This window comes from Kogia breviceps, chromosome 12, assembly GCF_026419965.1.
Source record: "Kogia breviceps isolate mKogBre1 chromosome 12, mKogBre1 haplotype 1, whole genome shotgun sequence".
Taxonomy (NCBI): domain Eukaryota; kingdom Metazoa; phylum Chordata; class Mammalia; order Artiodactyla; family Physeteridae; genus Kogia; species Kogia breviceps.
In genome coordinates, this window is record NC_081321.1 from 7,020,698 (window position 1) to 7,046,961 (window position 26,264).

The 26,264-nt window shown below is 42.0% G+C and overlaps 1 protein-coding gene across 1 annotated transcript in view; it reads left to right on the top strand.

Annotated features, from left to right (window-relative positions):
* The window catches only part of A2ML1 (alpha-2-macroglobulin like 1), a 42,689-nt gene extending 22,514 nt beyond the window's left edge, over positions 1-20,175 (top strand). The window contains exons 19-36 of the mRNA XM_067010592.1: positions 201-429; positions 597-723; positions 1,855-1,976; positions 2,553-2,604; positions 2,967-3,050; positions 4,444-4,620; positions 4,783-4,864; positions 5,214-5,370; positions 7,936-8,010; positions 8,191-8,353; positions 10,190-10,404; positions 13,468-13,683; positions 14,066-14,193; positions 14,417-14,507; positions 14,810-14,878; positions 18,954-19,056; positions 19,489-19,530; positions 20,052-20,175. Coding sequence (XP_066866693.1) covers positions 201-429; positions 597-723; positions 1,855-1,976; positions 2,553-2,604; positions 2,967-3,050; positions 4,444-4,620; positions 4,783-4,864; positions 5,214-5,370; positions 7,936-8,010; positions 8,191-8,353; positions 10,190-10,404; positions 13,468-13,683; positions 14,066-14,193; positions 14,417-14,507; positions 14,810-14,878; positions 18,954-19,056; positions 19,489-19,529 — 2,131 coding nt within the window. The 3' untranslated portion in view covers position 19,530; positions 20,052-20,175. The remainder of the gene's footprint in view (positions 1-200; positions 430-596; positions 724-1,854; positions 1,977-2,552; positions 2,605-2,966; positions 3,051-4,443; positions 4,621-4,782; positions 4,865-5,213; positions 5,371-7,935; positions 8,011-8,190; positions 8,354-10,189; positions 10,405-13,467; positions 13,684-14,065; positions 14,194-14,416; positions 14,508-14,809; positions 14,879-18,953; positions 19,057-19,488; positions 19,531-20,051) is intronic.
* Positions 20,176-26,264: the final 6,089 nt, after the last annotated feature.

The window sequence follows — 26,264 nt, forward strand, 5'->3', positions numbered from 1 at the left end:
CCCTTCTCCCATACTTGTACATCCTCACTTGAAGATTCACACTCTGAGATTCATGTGGGCCACCATTTCGGTTGCCTTTTTGCTTTTTCCCCCACACAGAACAGCAACAAAATATCCACTTTTGCAGACAAATTTGTAGCTTAACTCCCAGATGCCTTTCTCCTGCTGTCTGCTTCATCTGGGTTCTTGTCTTCTCACAGTAACTCGGGGAAGGAGTCTGTCCACGTCACAGTTCCTGATTCCGTCACCACATGGAAGGCCATGACTTTCTGCACTTCCCAGTCCAGAGGCTTTGGTCTTTCACCCACTGTTGGACTGACTGCCTTCAAGCCAGTCTTCGTCGATCTGACTCTCCCTTACTCGGTAGTTCGTGGAGAATCCTTTCGTCTTACTGCCACCATCTTCAATTATCTGAAGGAGTGCATCAGGGTAAGAGCTGGGGATGCAAGAAGCAGGTGTCAGTCCCTGAACTGGAAGCATACCAATTTTCCCTGAGAAAGAAATGAGATGTCGGTGTCTCTGCTCCCATATTTTCCTAAACCTCTGTGTGTTGTCTCCTTTACTCCGACCCTTTATCACTCAAATATCCTCTTCAGGTTCAGACTAACCTGGCTAAATCAGAGGAGTTCCAGGTGGAACCAGGGACAGACTCTCAGGCCTCCAGCTGTCTCTGTGCTGATGAATCAAAATCCTATAACTGGAATATCACAGCTGTCAAACTGGGTAAGAGAAGGAAGTGGCAGATGGGCGAGGAAAGCACAGAGACTGAGAACTCTACCCTTCCCTCTACTGTATTTGCTTCGTTTTCTCTTTCCTCTTCTTTGTATTTGCCTCTATTTTTCTCCCTCCTAAGTCTATGTTATAAAAAAATAAGCGAATATTCTTTGGTAGATGACCAAAACATTATCCACACTGGACTATTTTGAGAGTGAAAGAGGGAAATTTTAATATTTATGCCAGGACAAGTGATATGTTACTAGTCAAATACTTACTATGGGCCAGGCACTGTCCTAACTGTTTTACATGAATTAACTCATTTAATCATCACAATAATCCTATGAGATGTCATTTGCTCTTGGATTAAGTCCTTGCAACTCAAAGTACAGTCTTTGGGTGTATTAGTTATCTACTGCTGCTTAACAAATTACCCTAAAATTTAGCAGCTTAAAAGAACAAACATTTATTATCACACAGTTTCTGTGGGTCAGTAATTTGTGCAGTTTAGCTGGGTGCCTCTTGCCCAAGGTCTCTCATGAAGTTCAGCCAGGGCTGTGTTCTCATCCAAAGACTTGCCCAGGACAGAACCCATGTCCAAGCTCATTCCAAAGCCTTTGATCCTCATAGACTGTTAGACTGAAGGCTGCAGTTCTTGGCCTCAGGTGTTGGCTAGTGGCCTCCTTCACTTTCCCATCACATGAATCTCCCCACTGGGCTGCCTCATGACATGACAGCTGGCTTCCTCCAGAGTGCGTGGCTTGAGAGGAAGAGTGCACCTGAGACAGAAGCTGCAGTCTTTTTTATAACCTAAGCTCAGCCGTGACATCTCATTGCTTCTGCCCTATCCTCTCCATTAGAAGCGAATCACTAAATCCAGCCCACAGGCAAGGAGAGGGGATTACACAGCAGTGTAAATATCAGGAGGCAGGGATCACCGGGGTCCCTTAGAGGCCACCTACCGCAGAAAGTGGGCCCCACCCCGGATCTACTGAAATAGAGTTTGAATTGTAACAGACAAGGGCCGCAGGTGATTTGTATGCCGTTAAGTTTAAGAAGCACTAGTCTAGAGGGGAAGAGACCTCATTGGTACCTCTGCCAGTAGGGCTGATGTCTTCCTTTTGCCCTCTTTCTTCTCAGGTCATGTAAACTTCACTATCAGCACTAAGATTCTGGACAGCAATGAACTCTGTGGGGACCAGAAGGGGTTTGTTCCAGAGAAGGGCCGGAGTGACACACTCATCAAACCAGTTCTGGTCAAGGTGAGTTTTCTGCAGGCCTAGCTTCAGAGGTGGAGGCAGCAACCAAGCCAGGGATGTTCAGTGTGTGTCTAACCATGTCAGTTAGTCTTTTGCAGCAGTCTTACTCCAACTCCAATCAGGCAGCTCACCTTTATCCTTCCCTGACTCCCTTCTGCCCTTAGCTACTTGCTTAACCCATACTGATGGTCTATGGAAGTACCTAATACAGTACCTGTTACCTTGTAGACACTCAATGAATGTTAGTTTCTCCTGAGAAAATCCCTAATGTCATCATTCGCTGCTTCCTGTCATCATGAACCCCATTGCCAATCCTGTCTCTTCGAAGTTTAGAAGTTTCCTAAACTTATGCTTAGCTCTAGCCCAGAAAGAATTTTACCGAGAGGCCCCTCCCTGGGTTGAAATGGAGTCCTTTTGAACGTCAAAGAGAAGCTCTGTTCTCTCCAGTTCTGAGTGAAGCCCTGGAGCACAGGCAGGGCCTCTTCTCCCCATTTCCCTTGCCCTTCCTATTCCTTCAGTGCCACCTGCCCTGACACTTATCTATGTTTTTTCACCCATCCTTGTCTCTCTCCATGTCAGCCGGAAGGAGTCCTTGTGGAGAAGACACACAACTCACTGTTGTGCCCCAAAGGTGGGTGAACACAGAGAGGGGTTGGTGTGAGAATTCCCTTAGCAACAGGAGATCTTCTTAGGCAAAAGGAGGAATATACAGGACAAGAAGAAATAGGAGAGTCTAGGGGTGCCATTCCCAATGGGGCCAAGTAGCTGAAAGGCAGGATGAAGAAGAGAAAATGTACAGCACAATCATGTCTCTCGCTGGAATTTATTTTCAGCAAAGACCACTGTGAATAGGGTAAACAAATCTACCTCCAACCCACGGAAAGCACTGGGTACGGAAAACCCTGGATTATGGCAAGTTTGTCTGTGGTTTGGGTGTGAGAACCCCCACTATTTCCACCTTTTATTGTTTTACCTTTTCTCTGCCCCTCATAGGAAAAGTGGCTTCAGAGTCCATCTCCCTGGAGGTCCCTGTGGATGTTGTTCCTGATTCAGCCAAGGCTTATGTTACTGTTCTGGGTAAGCAACCAGAGATTCTTGGCTCAAAAAGGAAAGATGGGGCCAGAGGCTGCCAAGGTGTGGCATGGGTTGAGGCCTAGGGCCCTACCTGGAGGAAGGTATGGTAGATTAGAAGTGATGAAGGAAGAAGAGCTTATTTTACAAAGTGGGCAAATACAGCCTGTGCAGTGCAGATGGGATTAGACAGACGTATACTCTGGTTAAAAACAGAAAAGAGTCTGGGCAAGAGGAAGTTAAAGGTTGTTGAAGCTTGATATGTATTTAGGTTTAGGTCTATAAACTGGGTGAAGGGGAGATGAAATGTTTGCAGGAACCATTTAAAAATCAGGACTTCATATATTTGAATACAGTTTTGGGAAGGGTCAACCATATTTACATAGGACATGCCACTTCTTTAGGCAAGGAGAGGGAACAAATAAAAAAACATGAGCTTGAAAGTTGTATCAAACTGGCTTAGGATCCCAGTTCTGCTATTTAATAGCCATGTGACCTTGGATAAGTTAATGAACAATTTCGATCCTTCCTTTCCCTTCTGTAAGACAGTGATAATAACCTACCATTCAGGATTGGTGTAAAGATTAAATATAATAAATTTCCTAGCACATAGTAAAAGGCCTATACATGTTAGGTTCTTTCTGTACTCTAACCCCCTACCCAGATCCCTTCCAGGTTAAAATGTCTCCGTTTTGACTGTATTTGATTCATACCTCTGGTATAACACTCATCTCACTGTATTATAGCTCACTGTCTCTGTCTGTCTTCCACACTGCATTGAGGGATCCTTGAGGACAAGGGCCATGTCGTTTTCATTTTTGTTCTTGGTACAGTTCCTGCAGTTGACTTTCAGTACATATTTGCACATTTGAATTGAACTCAATGACTAAAATGCAGATGTTCATGAGTCACTTATGTCAGGCTTACTGGCTTGTGAAGTATATGGAGGGGTCAAGAGACATAACGAGGAAAAGCGTATCAGGAGTGTGTGTGTGTTTGGGAGAGACTTGGTGATTTGGCGGGTGATGTATTTATATGCAGTGGAGACACTTAGAGATTGAGACTAAGCATTGCAGGTTTTGTTACAAACCTCATCAGCTTCTTTAAAGCCATGAATGCCCTCAGGTGGCCTACATACCTCTCTGTGTACTCCAACACCTTGTACATACCCAGTATTATATATGTTATACTTGCTTATAATAAATTAGCATTGCAATGTATTGTAATTGTTTGCCCTCCCTGACTATGGGCTCTTTGAGGTGGAGACTGTTGCCCCCAAGGTCACAGAGTAGGGACTCACTAAATGATGGTGAATACGTGTTTGTTAAATGTATGATAATAACTTTTAAGGGTTCATTCTTCTGCCACCGCCTTCCTTCCCTCTCCTTTTGGATCCCAGGAGACATCATGGGCGCATCCCTAAAGAACCTGGACAGTCTGGTGCAGATGCCAAGGGGCTGTGGGGAGCAGAACATGGTCTTGTTCGCTCCCATCATTTACGTCTTGCAGTACCTGGAGAAGACGGGGATGCTGACTGAGGAGATCAGGTCTCGGGCAGTGGATTTCCTGAAGCTAGGTGAGTTGGTTCACCCTTTCTTCTGGACACCTTGCCTAACGCCTATGAACGGTGATAAGACTCAGGGAGGTTCAGCCCCCGAAGCATCCCTCATCCTTGAAAGCCACGGGGGTGTTTTTTTGAAATTATCACTGTCATCTAAAACCACATCTGGCTTCCCAGGGTACCAGAGGGAGCTGATGTACAAACACAGCAACGGCTCCTACAGTGCCTTTGGGGAGCAGGATGAAAATGGAAACACATGGTAATGTTGCCCAGTTCCCCGTGAGTTCTGTACTCCAGAGCATAATTCCCGAACCCTCTGGAATTATTCCTCTACCTCTCCCCTTAACCCCATCCCTTCTTGCTTTCTATCCTCTACCGCTTTAATACTGTTTCTTTCAGCTTCATGTATGGTCAAGCCCCTTACTCTTCTCTCTGACCTTGTACCTCCCAGTTCTTGCCCCATGAATGCCTCCCTTTTCCAAGCTTCCTATGGCATTATGTTTCCTCAACTCCCCTTCTGGAACCATTCAACAGAATAAACTGTAGAACTATTGCACCCTCCCCTGGAGATCCACCCTCATGCCACATTTCCCTCTTTACCCATACAGGCTGACAGCCTTTGTCACCAAATGCTTTGGCCAGGCTCAGAAATTCATCTTCATTGATGACAAGAACATTCAGGAGGCTCTCAGGTGGATGGCGGGAAACCAGCTCTCTAGTGGCTGCTATGCCAACGTGGGAGAGCTCCTTCATACAGCTATGAAGGTGAGGGCCTGCCCCAGGGGCCCACAGCCCACTCCTGTGTCTGGGAGGAACTCGTACCTCTGAGTGAGTGAGCAGAATCAAGAGAGCACCGGCCTGAGAGTCAGTCCTTCAGGTCTCAGGTCTGGCTCTGGGTGACCTTGGTCAATATTCTTAACCAGTCTGAGCATTCAGCTTCCACATCTGTACGATGAGAATATGTACTAGAATATGGTTCTCAAAGCATGGTCCCCAGATCAGCAGCATCGGCACCACCTGAGAACTTGTTTGAAATGCAAATTCCAGGGACTTCCCTGGTGGTCCAAGTGTTTAAGACTTCGCCTTCCAATGCAGTGGGTATGGGTTCTATCCCTGGTCGGGCACCTAAGATCCCACATGCCTTGTGGCTAAAAAAACAAAACATAAAACAGAAGCAATATTGTAACAAATTCAATAAAGACTAAAAATTTTTTTTAAAAAATCTTAAAAAAAAAGAAGTACAAATTCCAGCTCTCACCCCAGACCTACTCTGAGGAACTCTGGGAGTAAGGGCAGCAATTGTGTTTTACCAGGCCCTCTGGGTGACCCTGATACTTGCTAAAGTTTGAGAACCACTGGACTAGAAGATCTCTGAGTCTTTTACTATTTCCCTAAGTCTGAATTAAAGCCATTTCCTCTGCTGGGGACTCCTAGACAGCCCAGTGTCTTTTGTAAGGGCTTTACTCTCTGGCAGGCACTAAGTACTCTATCTGATATTCATATGTAATGTTTGCAACAAATCAGCATGCTAAGCACTGGCATATCATTATCAATTCCATTTTACAGATGAAGAAACTAGGTGCAGGGGTTAAGTAAATTCCCTGAGGTGAATGCTAGTGGGTATCAGGATGGTAATTTGAACCACAGCACTTGGATTCCAGGGGCACCGTTCTCGCCGGTTCGCTGCACTCCTGACCTTTCCCAACACAGGGCAGGGTGTCGGGGTGGGGGCAGCTTGTTCAATTCAGCGCAGACAGAGTGAGAGAAAGACTGTACCAACTTTCCTAGAGGAATCATTATTGCTATTCCAGGACCTGGATTAAAAAATCTTGAGCACTGGGAATTCCCCAGTGGTCCAGTGGGCAGGACTCTGCGCTTCCACTGCAGGGGGCATGGGTTCAGTCCCTGGTCTGGGAACTAAGATCCCGCATGCCGTGCGTTGCAGCCGAAAAAAATTCAATTAAAAAAAAATCTTGAGCATTGAAAACCAAATCTCTATATGATTCATTAGTGTTCCTTATGCAGGATCTTCCCAGTGTCCCCCATATGGGGGAGTAGTACAAGCCAGGACGTGACTAGAACAAGATCCTAGAGGCTTTTCTTCCTTCCTCCTGTCTTACCAGAGCCAGCCAGTCTCAAGAAACCCATCATTTATGTTGTCAAGCTTAGTGGTTCAGTCCTTACCGGGAGCTCCAGAGTTAAACCCACTGGGTTCAAATCCCAGTCCTTCAACTTATTAGTTGTGTATTTTTTAAAATAAATTTATTTATTTTATTATTTTATTTTGTTAGCTGCGTTGGGTCTTTGTTGCTGCGCGCGGGCTTTTCTCTAGTTGTGGCGAGCGGGGGCTACTCTTCGTTGCGGTGCGCGGGCTTCTCACTGCGGTGGCTTCTCTTGTTGTGGAGCACGGGCTCTAGGCGCGTGGGCTTCAGTAGCTGTGGTGCACGGGCTTAGTTGCTGGGCGACATGTGGGATCTTCCCGGACAAGTGCTTGAACCCGTGTCCCCTGCATCGGCAGGCGGACTCTCAAGACTGCGCCACCAGGGAAGCCCCACAGTTGTGTATTCTTGAACAAATTATTTAACCATTTTAAGTGTTTGTACTCTTATCTATAGAACAAAGATAGTAATTTAGATTACATATATCTTTTTAAAAATTGCTAATATCCCTCTGTGAAAGGCATTAATCAAGGAAGGTGTTACCTATTCTCCGCTGGAGAAGAAGCTGGGCTTTATGCCACTTGAGGGGAACGTCCATTTGGGGGAAGCTCAGATTCAGTAAAAAATCTGAGAGTAAGAGATTTTCTCCTTATCTCTCCCCCCCCCCCACCATTTTTTAAAACCTGTTATCCTTCCTAACACTTTATCTTGGGTTTCCTAAATACTCACTCGGAGCTGAAGACCTCATGTTACTTCTTGCAGGTTACCGTATAAGGGTGTGCAGTTATTGAAGTCCAGCCAGTGTTTCCCTGCACTGTGTGTCCTGGAGGCTTGGGGCTGCAGTCAGCCTGTGGAAAGGAGCGCTTTTTTAAAAGAAAGATATTTATTTATTTATTTGCCTGTGCCAGGTCTTAGTTACGGCACTCAGGATCTTTGTTGCCGCGTGCGGCATCTTTAGTTGAGGCATGAGGGATCCAGTTCCCTGACCAGGGATGGAACCCGGGCCCCCTGCGTTGGGAGCTCGGAGTCTTAACCACTGGACCACCAGGGAGCACTTTAAAAAAATAATAATAATAATTCATCCGTTCAGAGGGGACACCTTTTTGCAATGTGCATGCAATTCTTCATGTGCTGGCTGCTGCCCTGACTTCCTGTCTCTGTTTCCATCCAGGGTGGAGTTGATGACAAGGTCTCCTTGACTGCCTACATCACGGCTGCGTTGCTGGAGATGGGAATGACCTCAGATGTGAGTTTCTCTAGCTCCTCCCCTTGACACTCTCCTGATCATGCCTGTTTCTAGAGAAAGTCATCTATTTTTGTTCCTAGCCAGCCTTTTAGACTCAAAAGAGGATATGATGATTTCCTTATCACTGCCCCTTTTAAAAGGAACGCCTTATAAATTCAGTTCTTCATCTTCACTTTTTAGGACCTGATGGTGAGTCAGGGTCTGCAGTGTCTCAAGCATTCCATCTCCTCCACCACCAACCCCTACACACAGGCCCTACTAGCTTATACTTTCACTCTGGCTGGGGAAATGGACATCAGAAACATTCTTCTTGAAAAGCTAGATCAACAGGCTATCATCTCAGGTATGTTGGCCATGTTAGGAATTTTTTGCTTTCTTGTTTTTATTTTACTTATTTATTTTTGGCCATGCTATGTGGCTTGCAGGATTGAACCTGGGCCCACCGCAGTGAAGACGCTGAGTCCTAACCACTGGACCGCCAGGGAAATCCCAGGAGTTTTTTGAAATTGTGAAAATATGTGAAAAATTTCCCTAATCTCCATAGTCCCACATGTATTCAATTCTAGGATTCACTTTAGTAAAAGTTAAGTCATAAAATCATTGTTAACAGTTTTGTGGGAAAGCCCCTGAAAGTCCTCAAAGGCATGTTATATTTTTAACATGAAGAGAAAACAGATGGTAGAAGCTAGTCAGAAAACGTATTGGCATTGGAAAACCACCCTTTTGCAGATATTTAACAATTCTTTGGTGTAAAATCATGGAGTTTGATGGGGTACGACTGGAACTTGGAGATTTCTCAAGGTCCTTTTCAAACTTTTGGATGTATTTAGAATAATATTTGATATTCTGGGAATTCCCTGGCAGTCCAGGGGTTAGGACCCGGTGCTTTCATTGCTGAGGGCAGAGGTTCAATCTCCAGCCGGAGAACTAAGATCCCGCAAGTGATGTGGTGTGGAAGAAAAAAAAAAAAAGTATTCGATATTCTAACAGATCTTGTAAATACAATATTAATGAATTTTATTTACCTAGCTGTTTATTTAAAATTATACTTCCAGGCAGAAATTTAATCTCAGCTTTCATTTATACGAATGTCATTACCAAGTTGTCCTCTCATATGGGCTCTGGGTAGTTTTTTGGCCTGTGTATAAGCAACTCTAGTCGTAGAATGGGGACAGTGGGTGGAGTTATATCTGCTCAGGTGTATATTAGTTTAATGTGATTAACTCTTCTCCATTACCTTGCATTGCAGGCTCACATGTTTTCTTTTGTTCTTCCACTTAGATTGCCTCCTGTGGGCTACGTATTTATTATCTCTAACCTTATCTTTAGTTAGACTTCTAGCTTCCACTCTTCTCATTTCTACTTGCTGTTCTTTGTCTTCAAGTTACCTGCCATTGTGGCTGTCATAGAAGTCGGGATTTTGTCTCATATTTTATTTGCTTGCCCTCATTATCATTTCTTCTATGGTTTCTCAGAGTTCTTATGCATGTTCTGCCATTTTTATTCTTCTTAAAATGTTAGACCTTTGATGAAGGAAAATAAATGCTGAAAATTAATAAAATTTTGTAAGCCAGGGCTTCCCTGGTGGCGCAGTGGTTGAGAATCCGCCTGCCGATGCAGGAGACACGGGTTCGTGCCCTGGTCCGGGAAGATCCCACATGCCGCGGAGCAACTAAGCCCGTGAGCCATGGCCGCTAGGCCTGCGCGTCCGGAGCCTGTGCTCTGCAACGGGAGAGGCCACAACAGTGAGAGGCCCGCATACCGCAAAAAAAAAAAAAAAAAAAAATTTTGTAAGCCAAAAAAAGGACCCCCAAACACATAAAATTCTTAAAAGAAGTTTCTACTTACCTATCTCCATTAACATAAGAATTTATAAATTAACAAGGGTGGTTTTGATATCATTGCTGGAAGCATTTATTGATGCTCCCAGCTTTACCCTGGGGAATTATGTGTGGGTGTACACACACACACACACACACACACACACACACACACACACACACATATCCCTGCATATACATTGTGGGCAGTAAATCAGAAGATTTGAGAAATTTTTTTTCTAACTCACGATTAATTTTTGGTTGGTACTTTCTCTGATTTAAGGTGTAGCATTTACAAAGTGAATATGGGAAAGTCATTTCCTTCTAAGGCATTCCTAATTATGTGTTTTTCTCCATAGGAATGTCCATTCACTGGAGCCACAAACCTACTCTGTCATTGAATGACAGACTTTGGTCTGAGCCTGAGGCTGTAGATGTGGAACTTACAGCATATGTATTGTTGACCTGGCTTAGCAAAGCCAACTTGACTCATAATGAGATAACCAAGGCCACTGGCATAGTGGCTTGGTTGGCCAAGCAGCAAAATGCATATGGAGGGTTCTCTTCCACTCAGGTAAATAGCCTGCTCTCCTGCCACTTATCAGGTAGGATTAGATCCCATGTGGAGAGAGAGGAAGAACTATTACCCTTGCCCTCTAGGTCCAGGGACTAATCATTCTATAGAAAGGGAGAAAATCATGCAAAAAATATGTAGAAGTGTTCATAAAATTAGGTCATTTGAGCACATAAATAGTACTATATGCATTTAAGTCTCTTTCTTTGTAGAGTATGAAACATCATGAGATCTATGTTCTACTTGTAAAGAGGACATGTATAATTATGGCTAGATTTACATAGTCACAAATTAGAAAGCCAATTATGGGGTCTATAAGCATAAAAGCAAGATTTTATGGGTATACCTCCTATTTCAGGTATTGGAAAGCTGGTAAGATATAGTCTTTAAAAAGTTTACAATCGGGGATTCCCTGGTGGCGCAGTGGTTGGGAGTTCACCTGCCGATGCAGGGGACACGGGTTCGTGTCCCGGTCCAGGAAGATCCCACATGCCGCGGAGCGGCTGGGCCCGTGAGTCATGGCCGCTGAGTGTGCGCGTCCGGAGCCTGTGCTCCAAAACGGGAGAGGCCACAGCAGTGAGAGGCCCGCGTACCACAAAAAAAAAAAAGTTTACAATCTAGACAAAAAGCTAGGAAAAGTTGTATATATTACATAGCAGGATCTGGTTACAGAACAAAGATACAAAAGGTACAAAATATTGAATTTCAAGAGGGAGAGAGACCTCATATCAGCTTGAGGGATAAGAAAAGTCTTCACAGGGGAATGGCATTTGAGGGAGATCTAAAGGGACATGTAAAAATTTTAGGCAGTTATTGAAAGGAAGGGGGGATAGTCTGAGTAGAGACACCCATTTGCAAAACCGTAGAATGGCTGTTGGGAAAACTGGTTTAGCTGAAGCATAAAGGGACTTGGTTGAAAAGGTAGGGTAGCTTCATATTATGAAGGGCCTTGCATGTCAGACTCAGCTTCGGCCTAATTCTGAGGAGCCGTTAATTTTTTTAAACTTTGTTTCAGAAAGATTAATCTGTTCCTTGGGTATGGGATGATTTAGAGGAGAGAGACACTGGATTTGAAGAGATCAGGAGACTATTTCATTTGTCTAGGTTAGGGGTAAAGAGAAATAGGATTGGCGGGGTGGCAGTAGGGAAAAAAGGAGGTGGAATTTATGATAAATTCAAATAATGCCATAAAAATCATCTTTGATGATCACAGAGAGCATAGCCATTAATTCATTTGTTCTGTAAATAGTATTAAATCCCTACTCTTTCCACGTCACTGATGATACAGAGGTAAACAAGAAAACACATTTTTTGTTCTCATAGTGATTATAGTATGACTTGTTGAAATTAGGGCCAGTTTCACTGAGGATGTAACATGTAAAGTAGACCTGGAAGAATGAACAGATTTTAATAGATGGAGTGTCTGGTGTAAATGTTAATAGATGATGTTAAGACCTTGCATATGGCAATGACTTAATTGGAATTTTAAAAAGTTATATGGTACTATGTTTTCTTATTTCAGGGAAATTCTTGGCCAAAGATCAGGAAGGATTTCCTTCTTTTTGCTGGGCCCTGAATAATTATAATATATAATTTTAGAAAGCAGAGGATGGAATGTTTAGAATTCTCAGTGACAGATATATGCCAGAGTTGCTTTTCAATAAAATCCTTGGCTATTACAAGAAGTCACATATCACCCACTTTGGTTTTTAGGTGATGGTGAGGTCCCATTCCTTGAATTGTCTCCACATGTCCAAGGAATAAAGCCCTCCTGGGCTTCCAGGTCACAGAGCATAGACAAAAAGTTGTTTGGAGAGGGCCAGGCTGCACAGATATAACTTGTTCACAGCTTCCCCTGGGTTGATACCTGTCTCCCTATCTTTATATGACAGTGTGATGTCTAAATATGACTGTTCTTTTTTGTTTGGGATAGGGAGAGGTGGGGTTCCTTTATTCTGCAGTAGATATTTGACAAAGTTTCGAGCATACAGAAATTCTCATAACACAGAGTGAGATATGACAATTTTGCAGAATATCTCATTCTTTTTTTCTTTCCTCCAGTTGTAATTTATATAAATCATGTTTTCAGAAAGGAAAGGCTCACACTTTTTACGTGATGCCATGCTCTCTTAGAAACAGTTTATCTGTCTTATTCCCAGATGAATAAAAGATTGTCACATGTCATAATGGCTAAGAAGCTTTGTCCTTCAAGGAGGGGTTTTCCAAGGATCCCCTGATACCCTGTGCCACAGAAGATCATTATGCAATTAAATAACTTTGAAGAGCATGCAATTTTTAGGGTTATCAAGTTACTGCTGTTTCTTCCCCAAATAAGGATATTGCAAAATATATATTGAGCAGTGATCCACTCACTTCTTTTTTTTTTAGTTTTTTTTACCAATTAAAAAAAAATTGGAGTATAGTTGCTTTACAATGTTGCATTAGTTTCTGCTGTACAGCAAAGTGAATCAGTTATACGTATAGATATATATAATCTTTTTTGGATTTCCTTTGATCCACTTACTTCTTTTTTTTTTTTTTTTTTTTTTTTTTTTTTTTGCGGTATGCGGGCCTCTCACCGCTGTGGCCTCTCCCATTGCGGAGCACAGGCTCCGGACGCGCAGGCCCAGCGGCCATGGCCCACGGGCTTAGTTGCTCCACGGCATGTGGGATCTTCCCGGACCAGGGCACGAACCCGCGTCCCCTGCATCCGCAGGCGGACCCTCAACCACTGCGCCACCAGGGAAGCCCTGATCCACTTACTTCTAACAATAGCCCGTTCTGAAGTTAGGTTTCATTGCTGAATATAAATATATGAAATTAGCCTAACGACCCATGAATGTTCAAGAATGACTTGATGGTGATTTTCTATGCAGGTAAGATATTATGATTTCTATGTCAGCTTCCCCAGCATTGGTGAATGTGGTTCTTAGATACTTAGAGGAGGTATCATCCAAGCTAGCGAACAACAATCAGGTGTGTCGGTTACAGGATTGCTGGAGGTTAGTTCCAATGGACCACAAAACAGTAAGCATATGCCTGATGCCTGATTGTTTTCCTCAGGATACTGTAGTTGCTCTCCAAGCTCTTGCCAAGTATGCCACTATTGTCTACGTGCCATCTGAGGAAGTCAACCTGGCTGTAAAGTCCGCTCAGAATTTCCAGCACGTTTTCAACATTCAAGCTGCCAACCGGTTGGTGTTTCAGCAGGAGTCTCTGCCCGATATCCCTGGGGTGTACACCTTGGAGGCCTCAGGCCAGGGCTGTGTCCATGTGCAGGTAAGCAGGGCTCCAGGAGGACTAGTGTGCGTTGGGAAGGAGAGTCTGAGGGCATCTCTGCCTCTAGCAGAACCTTCTCTCATCTACCTTATTTGCAAGGAAAGTCGTTCGAACCGTACCCTCTTTTTATTTTTTATTTCTTTTTTATTGGAGTAAAGTTGCTTTACAATGTTGTGTTACTTTCTGCTGTACAGCAAAGTGAATCAGCGACATGTATACATCTATCCGCTCTTCCTTGGATTTCCTTCCCATTTAGGTCATCACAGAGCACTGAGTAGTGTTTACTGTGCTGTACAGTCGGTTCTCATTAGTTATCTATCAAACAGAACAAGCTTTAAAATCCTTCCCAACTCTGATCTGGTTATCTGTTTCCTCCAACTAGATGGTGCTGAGATATAATATTCTCCCTCCTAAACGTGTGGAAGCCTTTAGTCTTAGTGCGGAAATAGGGAAAACTCAGTGTGAGCGATGTACTTCACCTGGATCCTTCCTTCTGACCATCCATACCAGGTGAGGACAGCGGAGGTGCGGTGCGGGGCACCCAGACCTTGGAAGCTGAGCTGGAGAGAGAGAGAGAGAGAGAGAGAGAGAGAGAGAGAGAGAGAGAGAGAGAGAGAGAGAGAGAGAGAGAGAGAGAGAGAGAGTGTGTGTGTGTGTGTGTGTGTGGCAGATGCACAGTGTGCTGAGAGGGAACATAATGGACTCACACAGGTTTGCTTCTTTCTGCCCTCAGTTATGTGGGGAGTCGCAGCTCTTCCAATATGGTTATTGTGGAAGTGAAGATGCTTTCCGGGTTCAGTCCAATGGAAGGCACCAATCAGTTAGTAAGTTGCTTCTGTTTTCTATCTCTGAGGGGGGCTTATTATTATAGCTTTTAATTATCATTCAAAAGCTGGTGAAATGGGCATCCTGGTTTATACATGCAACTCATGATTTTATTATCTAAATGGGCTACAAAGGTGCACTGGATATATGATATGGAACCTATTATAGTCTTGGTTCCTTTTTCTTACCTTTCCACAGTATATATTGTTTCTGCAACCATGGCAGAGCTTTGGAAGATTACTCTAGGGGATAGGGAAGGCTCTGGCTTTCAGTCTCCTTTTTTTTCTCCTTTCTTTTTCAGCTTCTCCAGCAACCCCTGGTGAAGAAGGTTGAATCTGGAATTGACACACTCAACATCTACTTGGATGAGGTAGGGATCAGGAACCGAACCAAAGAACTTGATCGCTTATGTGTCTTTTCAACTTCCCTTCTAATGAACACGTACTAGTGTCACATACACGAGGACGAGGAACCTGGGAGATGGAGTTCACATCCACAAGATGAACTCTACTGGTGTACCATAAAATACCCCTTTGCATCTCCAGGACAGCACTATCTAACAGATACAAAATGGGAGCCATCTGTGTTACTTAAAAATTTCTAGTAGCCACATTAAAAAAATTAAAGAGAAACAGATAAAATTAATTTAATTATATATCTGATTCAATTTTATATACCCAAAATGTTTTTTTATTTCACCATGTAATTAATATACAAAAGTGTGAATGAGGTATCTACATTTTTTTTTTTTCTTACTATATCTTTGAAATCCAGTACATGTTTTACACTGACAGCACATCTCACTTCTGACTGGCCACATTTCAAGTGCTTAATACCCACATGCAACATGACAGCTCTGGAGGATAACAGAGTGGTTCATAGCTGAGGCTCTGATGCCAGAGTGCTTGGGTTAAAATCCTGCTTCTAACATTGGCTGAAATTGTTGAATGACTGTTTCCTCATCTGTAGAATGAGGGTGGGTAGTGGTAAAAAGAGTTACCTATCTCACAGAGTGGTTGAAAGAATTAAGTGATTTAAGACATGAAAAAATATTTGGAATTGTACCTGGTATGGAGTAAACCCTCAATAAACATTAGCAATTATTATTATTATTTTATAATGTAATGTTAATGTTAATTAATTTTCATTAGACATTGTATGTAACTTTTCATTTCCACCAAATAAGGACTTCTCAAGGACTAGTAGTATTCTAAAAACTGTTACGATGCCTATTTCATCATACTCTATTTAGCACAAGGAAGAAAGGTAGCATTATTATATAACTGACAGACAAGACTATCTCCAATTAAAATGTACTGTTGTTAGTAATGTTTTCCGCTCCCACACCAACTAGTTCATCTAACTGTGGTTTTCTTATCTGCCAGGAGGTGGTTCTTTAGGGCAAGTCCTGTATAGTTTCTTTTGAGACAACTCTGGTTAGTGTATCAGGAAAAACCCTGAAATCATGATATTGTAGTTGTTGAAACATTTTGCAAAGTTTATGATGCTTTCATACACACCTTCTTGGAGTCTCGCACGGCACCCCTCCTTCTATGTAAGGAGGCTGAGGCTGAATTGATAGAGTGAGTGTGCTTGTCAAATCATCCTGTTTGTCAGTGTCCAAGCTGGGGGTAGCACCTGGGCATTCTAATTTCCAGGACACCATTCCTGAGACTGCAATGGCAGGCCGGTCAGTGTATCCAGCCAGCGTTGTCAGCTTCTAATCTGAGATATCAAGTCTAATGGCCTAAAAGCCAATCGTCATGATTATATCTGTGACTGTTTCCTTTTTCTATGTATCTTCTCCCCTTTTCTCTTGATCAGCATCACCAGAGGACAATCTGATTCACATTTAGCAAGTTATTCTTGGTTTTATTCCTCTTCTCTGTTGTTTTTTGTCATCTACTTGCTTTGTTTGGGGCATCTGTTTCATTAATTTCTTCATTATTTCTTTTCTTTAGTTTGGGCTGAAGGGAAGGGGAAAGGACATTTTTTGTTATTCTTTCTCTAACTTCTTAAGTTGAATGCCGATTTTTTAATTTTTAGTCTTTCTTATTTTCTGATGAATAGAAACTATAAATTTCCCTCTAAGTATACTCTGTCTTTGTCCCACAATTTTTGACAAGCATTGTTTTTATTACCATTTAGTTCTATATCTTAATTTTTGGGGAAATGCATGGGATATTTAAAGGCATCTTTTTGTTACTAATTTCTAATTTTATTGCATTATGTTCTGAGATCATGATAGTGAGCCTCTGAAATGCATAGAAGTTTCTTTTGTGACCTAATATATGGTCTTTTTTGGAAATGTTCATTGTGTGCTCCAAAAGAATGTCCATTCCCTTTCTCTTGGGTATGGATTTGATCTAGATCTAAAAGTCCAAGATGATTATTTCTGTTGTTCATATCTTTTTTATCTCTGCTTATTTTTCTGCTCAATCTATCAGTTTTGGAAAAGGGCTTGTTAAAATTTCTAATTACAATTATTGATTTGTCCTTTATCCATTTATCTATGCAATTCTGTCAGTTGTTTCTTGATATATTTTTCAACTATATAATTAGGTATGTATATGTTATGCACATATCTTTTTCAGTTTTCCTTTTATTAGTATACACTGTGCTTCTGTTACACTATTTATATATGTGTGTGTGTATATATATACATATTTATCTACTTTAGATTTCTACATACACATGCACTTTTTTTTTTTCCCCTAGATTCTATTTGGTCAGATATTAAGGCTGCTATCCCAGCTTTCTTTTGGTTTATATTAGTCATTTACTTTAAATCTTTATGGTAAGTAAATGATCAGTGAGAACAGTGGTTCCAAAGATTTTTTTCCAGGACCCCTCTCTACTCTTAAATGACCTCAAAGAGCTTGTGGTGATGTGGGTTACATCTATTGACATTTAACTATTAGAAATTAAAATTGAGAAAAATATTAAAATATTTATTGTCATGTAAAACACAAAAATAAACTCACTACATTTTAATATAACATTTTATGAAAATGTATTTCCCAAAACAAACAAAATGAGAATAGCAGATTGTTTTATGTTTTTGCTTTAATATTTAACTTAATCAAAGAGAGTGAAATTCTCCCATCTGCTTCTGCATTCAATCTGTTGCAGTATCACACATCAGGTAGCCCCCTTACACTAGTACAGTGAAAAACAATGAGAGTGAAAAAGGCAAATAATGTCTTAGTATTATTCCAAAAAGAATTCTGATCTCACAGGCTACCAGATACAGTCTTAAGGATCCCTGAGGGTTCCTGGACCACGCTTTTAGAAGCACTATACCTAAAGAAATCTCTTTGGAAATATCTTCCAATTAGGTGTTTCTAACTTCCTATCTAAATTTACAACATAGGGACTTCCCTGGTGGTCCAGTGGTTAGGACTCTACTCCTCCACTGCAGGGGTCACAGGTTTGATCCCTGGTTGGGAAACTAAGATCCTGCAAGCCACGCTGTGCAGCAAAAATAAAATAAAAGTAAATAAATACATAAATTTACAACATAAATCTTATTTTCTTTTTATATTAGATTAATTTATGCAATTGTTTTGAACTCTCCATTTATTCACTTATTCAACAAATATTTATTGAGCCACCAATATATGCCAGATACTCTTCGACGTGATAGAGGTGCAGCAGTAAAAACAGTAGACATGACCCCTGCCCTCATGGATTTGATATTCTGATGGAGAGACAAGCAATATGCAAATTTTAAAAGTACATATATATATGCACACACACATATTCAGGAATAATTTTAGTAGTAATCAGTACTATGCAGGAGTGTGGTGGGGGTAGGCCAGGATGTGATTGTTTGAAAGTAACGTGGTCAGGGGACTTCCCTGGCGGTCCAGTGGTTAAGACTCCGCCTTCCAATGCAGGGGGTGCAGGTTCCATCCCTGCTCAGGGGAGCTAAGATCCAACATGCCACGGCCAAAAAACCCAAACAGAAATAAACCCAGAAGCAATATTGTAACAAATTCAATAAAGACTTTAAAACTGGTCCACGTCAAAAAAAATCTTAAAAACATAAATAGATAAAGTAAGGTGGTCAGGAAAGGCCTCTCTGAGGAGACGTCATTTGATCAGAGACCTGAATGAAGAGAGAAAGGCGATCGGGAGCATACAGGTGTTGGAGTGAAGTGGAAGCCTCCGTTCCTTTGGCCACTTCACTTAATTTAGTGGAGGAGCCACGGGTTAGAATAGACCAAGAACAGACCCATTTTACAGAGGACCAGGAAGCGGTAAGGTGCTAAGAAGCAAAAGCCAGGAAGACAGTAGGAGGCAGTATTAGGAGTGGCGTAGAGCAGAGGTAGAAGGGCTTCAGAAAATCTGTGTGAAGACAGCAAGAGTCTTTTAACCTCCACCTGACAGAGATGTCATTTTCACTTTTGTTTTAATGTGATGTTTGTCTGTCTTCCCCACAGCTTAGTAAGGAGACTCAGACCTATACCTTCATCATCAGACAAAGCCTGATGGTCACCAACCTCAAACCAGCAACCATCAAAGTCTATGACTACTACCTACCAGGTGATGGCCAAGATTTATCTGCATCTTGCAATGTACTTCTACTTCACTCTTCATGATATCTTTCTTAATTTTACAGATACTCCTTTCCAAGCCAAGTGCACATAATTACATTATCTGATCTCCTAAAGCATTTTAATTCAATTATATGCCACTTAAAAAAGTCTTCTGCACTAGACATATTTTATACAACGTGGTCCATAGACTGAAAGAACGATATTCTCTAAAGACTAACTATTCTTAATATTTTTTCTGCAATGACTAATTTACTACAAGTGTGCAAATATTCGTCATTGGAAACTTGCTGTAATTCTGATGTGCTCATAACCTGTAGAAATCTTTTGAAGAGGGTTTAAGCAGTAACTTTTATGTAGTATTTTCCCTCTGAATGTATTAGGCCTGCAATATAATAATATATGTCATTTAATTTTACAGATGAACAGGCAACAATTCAATATTCTGTTTCCTTTGATTGAGGTAAGCCCAGAAGAAAGAAGGCTGAGCTTTTGGGGTAGGGTGGCAGTATTCAGAAGTTAAGGAGACGTTCTTCTGAGTTAAGGGTATTATCTTTTGGAAGCTTATTTTTGATAAAGTGGACTTTCCTTTTTTGTCCTGAACTCTTTTATTAAAAAACCCTGAGGTATAGTTGTTGTACAATATGTCCTAAACTCTTGAAGAGAGAATAATCATCTCCATGGTTCACATCAGAAAAAGTTAATAGTGGCATTTGTATGAGGGGTTCTATGTGATTTTTAAAAACAGTATTTTCTTTTTTTGGCTAAAATTTTCCTAATTATTACATTATATATCTTTTTATATAAAAATACTAAGACAAAAGTAAAGATTACCTGATTCTACTTCCCTGAGATAACACTCTAATAATCCCATTGTGTGTTTTGTGAGATTTTTTTTCTTTTCTAGTCAGGAAAAAACTCCTCTATAATTGTGAAGACTTTCTGTGTATCATGATGTCTTCTGTCTTTGTTTTTTCCCTCCAGGGTAGAAGATAGAAAGAGACTAAATGAATTCTCCACGACATTACTGGACAGCATTCTTCTATCTCTTAAAGCAGAACCTGTTCAATCAAACAATTTGGTTTCTCTTGTTAAAAAACAAAATACAGGAGTTCCCTGGCGGTCCAGTGGTTAAGACTCCGTGCTTCCACTGCAGGGGGTGTGGGTTCAATCCCTGGTCAGGGAACTAAGATCCCACATGCTCTGTGGTACGGCCAAAAAATTAAAAAAAAAAAAAAAAAAAAAAAAAAAAAGCAACCAAATAAAATTGAAGATCGATTGGGCTCTATTAGGTGATTTATGAATTGAGCAGCATTTCATCTAGCAACCAGAAGCGTGCTCCAAGGGGTTGTACAAAATTGAAGGTTTTTATATAAAGAAGGGTAGGGCAAAGGAGCTATTAGCAAAAGAAAAGAAAGAATTTGTTTTTAGGCCACGACATCTTTTTGGGGGGACTGAGGGGGAGGGAATGGCAAGGGTTTTGCGCATAGATTGCCTCTTCTTCCTCTGGGGGATGGAGAAGGCCCAGGGGCAGATGACCTTGTTGGTGCTGACTGGAAAACTCCAGACTAGTTGATTAAGATTACATTCCTGGGAAAGGTGGAAATGGCGGTTAGGTCAGGTATTAAATCTAGGTTTGGTATCAGGGGCTTTAGCACAAGTGACACAATTTGGGGCCTGTGGTTTTTCTCTTTAACACTGATTGACTAGTGAGTGAGTAACAGATGGGTAGGCCTGAACCTCAGCTACTTTCTACGACTTCACAGATGCACAGGTGCCGGAATAAAGGGCTGGGGAGGATGGGCTAGGAATCATCACACAAAGGAGGAATTATATGGGAAAGCTCCTTGGGGTAGGGTCATTGGTTAAACCATTCTGTTGAGCCATTTAGGAGACTCTCCAGAGAGGAGATGGTGGTAGAGGGTGTTCCAGGGAAGATAAAAATGTCTTCCTGGAGGTTAAATCTAAGGGAAGATGTAATTTAGGTCTTTGGGAATAGACTAAAAAGGTTTTTTTCTTTTCTTTGAAAAGAAAATCTGTGTGCTCGACTCTGTGCATATTTCTGTGGTTACCAAAGGTTCTGTTTAAAGATATGGTTATTCTTTAACAAAAACTCACGATCTGGCTTCTTCCTTAAACCTTTTGACCCAGACTTCGCAAAGAATCGAGTCAAGTATTCAGAGAGAGGTCCAAAGAGAATCCTAATTGAGGGACTGTGTTCAGCCAGTCTGTCACTGCGGGGCAAGTAGAGATTGATAACAAGAAAAGTGGCGGCCACAATTCCCTGTCATCTCTGCTCTTCTCTGGCCTGATCCCCCCAGCCTATCGTGGTGTAAACTCTGCCTTGGGGCAATGTTTTTGTTTTGGAAACAAGTTTGGAGGCAATGGGATGGGGGTTGGGGAGCAAATAGTGATATTTAAACAGAGACGATTCTCTAGGTAATTACACCCTTTTACCTTGGATGTCCACACACTGATCTTACTCCTCTTAGATCAGAAACTCTGACCAAAAGAGTCAGGGAAAAGTAAGTCCATGATGTAGATATTTCCCTACACCCAAGGCCACTCTTGCATAAACTATTTGTTCCTTACCTCCTCCACCCTAGACTTTGCCCTGCTCCTCTTAGGAGTTTCCAAAGTGAGAGAAGACGGGGAACATACCCAGAGGAGGTCATCCCTAAGCCCGCCTTACCCTTCCGTATGATGGGAAGAGAACAGAGAACTCTAGAGAAGAGAGAGCAGTCATGAATGCTCCTCCCACACAGTGAAAGCCCCACCCCCCTGTACTTTGGGGTCTGTAGCTCCTGCCAAAACTTCCCATTTTTTTTGCAATGGAAGGAGGTGGTGGTCCTTAAGATTTAAGAAGTTATATCTGGCCAAAAAAATCATATCAAATGATTACAAAAACTATTCTTGTGTCTTTGGGGTTGAAAGAATATCTTATGATTTAATATTATCAACTACACTGAAAAAAGGAATGTTCATGAGAAAATTTACATTCTTCAACTTACTGAAATATAAACGTTTGTGCATATTTGAGAAGCAAGGTGATTTTAAGGTTTAAGTAGTGTTTAGCATTAAAGTGACACTTAGTGTTCTAGTATTTATAGTTAAGTATTCAATACAGGCATTTATTATATGCCAGGTACTTTGCCAGGCCTGGGAATACAGAGATAAATAAAGTAAGGTTTCTGGGCCTTCCCTGGTGGCACAGTGGTTAAGAATCTGCCTGCCAATGCAGGGGACATGGGTTCGAGCCCTGGTCCGGGAAGATCCCACGTGCCGCGGAGCAGCTAAACCCGTGTGCCACAACTACTGAAGCCCGCCTGCCTAGAGCCCGTGCTCTGCAACAAGAGAAGCCACCGCAATGAGAAACCCGCGCACCACAACGAAGAGTAGCTCCTGCTCGCCACAACTAGGGAAAGCCCGTGCGCAGCAAAGACCCAACGCAGCCAAAAATAAATAAATTAATTTAAAAAACCAAAAAACAATAGTTAATCGAGGGGCTTCCTTCGTGGCGCAGTGGTTAAGAATCCGCCTGCCAATGCAGGGGACACGGGTTTGAGCCCTGGTCTGGGAAGATCCCACATGTTACAGAGCAACTAAGCCCGTGCGCCACAGCTACTGAGCCTGAGCTCTAGAGCCTGTGAGCCACAACTACTGAGGCCCACGTGCCTAGAGACTGTGCTGCTCAACAACAGAAGCCACTGCAATGGGAAATGAGAAGCCCACACACCTCAAGGAAGAGTAGCCCCGGCTCGCTGCAACTAGAGAAAGCCCGTGTGCAGCAACGAAGACCCAACACAGCCAAAAATAAATATAAATTTTAAAAATTAAAAAAAAAAGTGAATTGAGACGGCTTTCCCTTCTCCCTTAAGTCCCATTCTTCATCATGGATTTAGTGGGAAACAGGATTAAGGAAGGGAAGCAGTATCAGGAAAGAGCCCTACCCAATAAACAAAATATACAAGAGGCGAATTTAGAGTACATAGAACTTTCTATCCCTCTTCCTGAAGCCCTGACTCAAATTTGTATCACATCAGCCAGACTGTTGGAAAAAACCCTGTTCCTGCTCCCCCATCTCGAAACATTCCCCCACCACTAAGTGTATTACTACATATTGTATGTAGTAATATACACATGGTTGTCCCTGTTCATTCAACTAACACTTCTGAGTGTCTGATTGTTTCAGGTGATGTGCTTCCAGAAATATCTATTTAAAATCCTAATCTGACTATCTTTCCCTCACTTAAAATCCTTTAGGGACTCCTAGAGATAAAGTTCTACTTCATTTTTGTGACACAGGAGACTTTCCCTTTCTGCCCCTCTAGCTCCAGTTTTGGCCTTCCAACTTAAAACTTCCTTCTTCAGGAATACCAGACAACTTTTAGCTCCCTAACTATGCTCTCTGATAATTTTGATATGTGCTTTTTATCATGCTGTTGGAAAGCCTTTCTATCTCTTCTGCCTGGAGAACTTCCACTAGTCCTGCAGGTTGTGGCCTTCAAGTTGTGTTTTCTATTCTAATAGTAAATCGCCCCCAAGGAATCTCTGTTCCTATAGCGCTTGTACCTTCCACATCTTCTTTATTCATTCATCTATCGATGGACACTTAGGTTGCTTCCATATCTTGGTTATTTTAAATAATGCTGCAATGAACATAGGGGTGCGTATATCTTTTCTAGTTAACCATTATTCTACTTTCTGTCTCCATAGATTTTCTTATTCTGAACTTTCATATGAATGTAATCACATAATATGTGGACTTTTGTGACTGGCTTTTTTCACTTGGCATAATGTTTTCAAGGTTCATCCAACTCATAACATCTGTACTGTACCAGGCATCAAGAAGTGGAAATAGTATTTACAAGTGCAGTGGAATTGGATGGCTTTTGATGAGGAGCAAAGATGTTTTGGAGAGAGATAATTACATGTTAAGAGTGATTAATAAGCAATTAAATGCCAAGTATGAAGTCAGAAGGCCTCTTGGCAAGATATAAAAATTTTCAGCCCGAGGGCAGGAAAATCTGAATATTGGCTTTGTCATAAGAGGGAGGTTGAATAGCTCCACAGTTGGTGGAACTCTCAGCCATTGCAGGTCTGCTATGCCAAGGTCAAAGGACTGTTTGGGAAGGACTGGGGCCCTGAGACATTGGGATGGGGATATCACAAGTGATGCCCTCAAAAATTTTCAATTTCTAGATGTCCCTGAATTCTCAGGGCCTGAAAATTTCCATCTCCTCTCTGTTAAATCCTATCATTTCTCCCTTGCTTAAAGAGGAGACAGAGGCTTCTACCTTATGAGACAGCACGTGGTCCTCTCAGCCTATGTCCCTTATTTCTCTCCTGCCCAATAACTAGGGTTAAGTCACATAACAGTCTGACTGGGGAAGTGCTGGGCCTGCTAATGGAAGAAAAAGATTATACCCAGAAGAAGCTGTAGGATCTTAAACCAGCAGAAGCCAGGGGAGTGCCCATGAGATCAGTTCTGAGGTGCTGAATCAAGGGATCCAGAACGTAGGTTGAATAAGGGAGAGTCTATCAATATGGGGGGACTTTCTGAGGATACAGGATTTTATACCCAGGTAAGGATATCAGGAGATGGTACAAAAAATACCACCAGGATGGCTTTTAGGAAGCTTGAGGAAAGTGATGCCCACACTAAGAGAAGCAGAAATGACAGAACTGCCATGGTAGATAGTTGAAGAAGGGATCAGCTAGTTCAGAGAAGTGGTCCATGGGAAGATACAGAGCACCTTTTGTTTACCAAAGTAATAGGAATGCTTTGTTGAGTGAGGCACCAGAATCATGGAGAAGCTAAGTGGAAGCTAAGTGGTGGCTGCAGTTGCAGGCATGGGCTGAAGATTGGAGGTGCTGTGAAAAACTGGATCCTCTGAGAGCACTGAGAAAGATAGGTTCCTGAAATGATAGAAGCCAGGTGTTGGCACATCACACTCAGAAGCAAGGTGAGTACATTTGTCATAAAGAACAGCCAGTCAAGGACTTCCTTGGTGGTCCAGTGGGTAAGACCCCGCTCTCCCAATGCAGGGGGCCTGGGTTCGATCCCTTGGTCAGGGCACTTGATCCTGCATACATGCAACTACATGCCGCAACTAAGAAGTCTGAATGCTGCAACTAAAATCCTGCACTTGGCAATGAAGATCCTGCATGCTGCAGCTAAGACCTGGCACAGGCCTAAATAAATAAATATTAAAAAAAAAAAAAAAAAAAAAGAACAACCAGTCAGCATGGATTCTACTGGAGACTAACCTACAGAGAGATACGGAAATGATTAATCCCTAGGACCCGATAGATGGTGTGATGGCTTAAAATCTGTCCAAACATTCTTGAGCTCTCCTTCTAAAAAGTGCCCTTAATTTCCTTCCTCATGAATGTCAGCTGTCTTAGTGACTCACTTCTAATGAATAGATTAAGGCAGAAGTGATGATGTATGACCTCTGAGATCAGGAAATAATTGATAGTATGGTTCCTTGCCATGTTATGAAGACACTCAAACCGCCAAATGGAGAGGCCCTCATAGTGAAAAACTGAGGCCTCCAGCCCATAAGGAACTCTTACCAACAGTCATCTAGTAAACTCTAAGAGGATAACCCAACTCCAGTCAAGCTGTCAAATGACTGTACCAGCTGACGTGGTTTTTTTTTTTTTTTTTTTTTTTTGGCTGTGCTGTGTGGCTTGTGGAACCTTACTTCCCTGTCCAGGCATTGAATCGGCCATGGCAGTGAAAGCTCCAAATCCTAACCACTGGACCACCAGGGAACTCCCCCAGCTGACATATTGATGGTAACTTCATGAGAGAGCTTGAGCTAGAATCAATGTCTAAGCTGCTTTTTAATTCCTGATCCACTGAAAACTCGTGAAAAAATAAACATATATTGTTTTAGTCACTAGGTTTTGCAGGTTGTTATGCAGCAATGGATAATTAATACAAGGAAGTTTTTCCCAATTCCCCTTCAAGATTAGATGTGCTATGGGTCGCATAAAATGCTATACTCACCTGTATCAGAGGGCCAATTATATAATGTGTTGTAAATGTCTCTGTACGTATCTGATCTCATCTTGTGGTAAGTATAATGGCCCCCAAAGATGTTCATGCCCTAATCCTTACTGATACGGTACCTTAATGGCAAAAGGGATTAGGCAGATATGATTAAGCTTGCACACCTTAAAAAAGGT